This window comes from Bactrocera latifrons, unplaced genomic scaffold (assembly GCF_001853355.1).
Source record: "Bactrocera latifrons isolate USDA-ARS-PBARC rearing strain unplaced genomic scaffold, ASM185335v1 scaffold_13, whole genome shotgun sequence".
NCBI lineage: Eukaryota > Metazoa > Arthropoda > Insecta > Diptera > Tephritidae > Bactrocera > Bactrocera latifrons.
In genome coordinates, this window is record NW_017534741.1 from 2,560,657 (window position 1) to 2,562,843 (window position 2,187).

At 46.4% G+C, this 2,187-nt stretch overlaps 1 protein-coding gene across 1 annotated transcript; it reads left to right on the plus strand.

Moving 5' to 3' along the window:
• Positions 1–901: 901 nt before the first annotated feature.
• On the plus strand, positions 902–1,986 carry LOC108978935 (cuticle protein 1). The gene is made up of 2 exons (XM_018949456.1): positions 902–1,105; positions 1,198–1,986. Exons 1-2 carry the CDS (start codon positions 1,091–1,093, stop codon positions 1,645–1,647), a joined length of 465 nt encoding a protein of 154 aa, XP_018805001.1. The 5' UTR covers positions 902–1,090; the 3' UTR covers positions 1,648–1,986.
• Positions 1,987–2,187: the final 201 nt, after the last annotated feature.

A 2,187-nucleotide genomic window follows, 5' to 3' on the forward strand; every position in this document is an offset into this window, starting at 1 on the left:
TCCAATATACATACACATGTATATATAATGCAAATAAGAATAAAATAAAGCAAAATAAAGTAGTTTTAGTAGTTTTCCCAATTATAATTAAGTRCTACCACAAAGTAAATTAGAATTAACTAATTACTAATTATAAACAATATAAATCTATAACTTCCGTCTTTTTTTGCCGGCAATGCAGCCCAATTCCCAAGCCATTCTATTTGCGCGCACACCCTCAGTACGCTCCTGGCCTTCTACAACTATATATTTAGGCASAAAATGATTGAAAGTTGAATATGTTAGCGCGGAGTGTGGCAAGCCACACACTCAGCATGGCCAAGCAGCGGCGCAAGCGCAGATCGTGGGTTCAGCGTTACACGCGGTGGCTGTGTTTGAGCGCGCGCGCGCAAACAAGAAGTGAGCCAGCAACGCGCGGTTCAATAATAATCTGTTGCACCAATCAAACAATATATGCGATCACTCAAACAAACGGGCAGCAGCAGCCACRGCAGACAAAAGCCGAAGCGAAGCGGCAGCAGCAGCTGCACCGCCCTTTCCTGGCGCGCCGCTTAGCGCYCGGAGCGCGCGAAGAGCGGTAAGTTGTAAGGTGTTGTATTCTACATTAAGTATACGCCCGGGTGTGCTTGCGCGCACAATAACACTAAATATTTGTACGATTGCTTGTGCTAAGAGCAAATGAGTGCCAGCATATCGTGCGCGCCGTATGTGGCTTACGACTGGCGGTTTGCGGGCTATTGGCGGCGCTGCGCCGGCTTAACTTTGTTACAGATTTTCAACTTCTATGCCGTTGCTGCGGCGCAGCGCTGCCTTGCCGTTGCTTGTAATGGTGAGCAGACAACGTCTAGGCGAACCCGAACTCTCAAACGCAAATTCTAATGGTACGGGTATATAAGTGTCAGCTGCGGCCAACAGTTATCACAGTACAACGCAGTACGAAAACCCAATTGGAAGTTTAAAAATTCCTAAATAATCTAATTCAATTTTTATAGTCCGATTGGCTTATTTCGCGCTGTTGTATAAACTTTTATAGTTTTCTGTTTTCATTAATCAAAAAAAAAAAACAATAAAAATAAATAAATTTAGAAAAATGTTCTGCAAATTGGTGAGTATCGTTAAATCGCAAATACGTCGCCAAACCACACACTGGATTATATGAAACTAAACGCGTATTTCGTTTCCCAACCCAACCAACAGGCATTCATCTCCTCACTCATCGCCTTGGCATTGGCCAAACCACAACATCTGCCAGCCGCCCAGTACCCAGCTGGCGTGAATCCACAGGACTGTCCCGGTTTCCCGATCTGTGATAACGCACGCCTACACAATCCACAAGCGCACTGGGGTGCACCCGCGCCYGCATGGCAACCGCAACCACAGTGGGGTGCTCCAGCACCCTCTTGGCAACAACAACAACAGTGGGGCGCACCAGCTCCCTCTTGGCAAGGCGCTCCCGCGGCCAGCGCTGGCGGTGATAAATTCCCAGCTGGCGTTAATCCACACACCTGTCCCAACTATCCCTTCTGTGATGTGAATGCCGGTCATCATGGTGCCGTCGCTGCGCCACCACTACCCGGCTGGACCGAACGTCAGTACCCAGCTGGCGTGTCAGCGCATCAGTGCCCCAACTTCCCCTACTGCAACTAGATACAGCTACCACAACTACAACAACTAAAACCACGGTTGCAACTGTAGCGTTCGCTTGCAGCGCTACAGCTGCGGCTGTGTGCGCCTACAGCCCGTCGGACGAAGTCCCGCTACCAATATCCTATCCTGAACCGCAAAAAAACAAGTTATTCAATATACAGCCTACCCACTGCCAATGTCAGCCAACTTCAATGCCACTACCACATCACTTTTTGTTTGTTATTGCTTTTTTACAGCGCCTGAAGTTCTCAAGTTCTCATTACTATTGTACAGCTGRAGTTTGTTGTTGGTCCATAAGTAAATAAAATATGCATTTGGAATTTTATTTGTCCTTATAAACAGMGCTTTTTATTTTGTGATCACTTTTTTTTTTCAGTGAAGCAATAATAATATGGGGTTCTTAACACGACGGGTTCTAGGCCGCACTTCTAGTATATTCTTTGTTGTTGCTAAGCTGCCTATGCATAATTAGCACTATTTAGGCACGTTGGGAACTCAAAAACCTTAAGCCGCGGCCCTAGAAACCTTTCCACCTTTCCT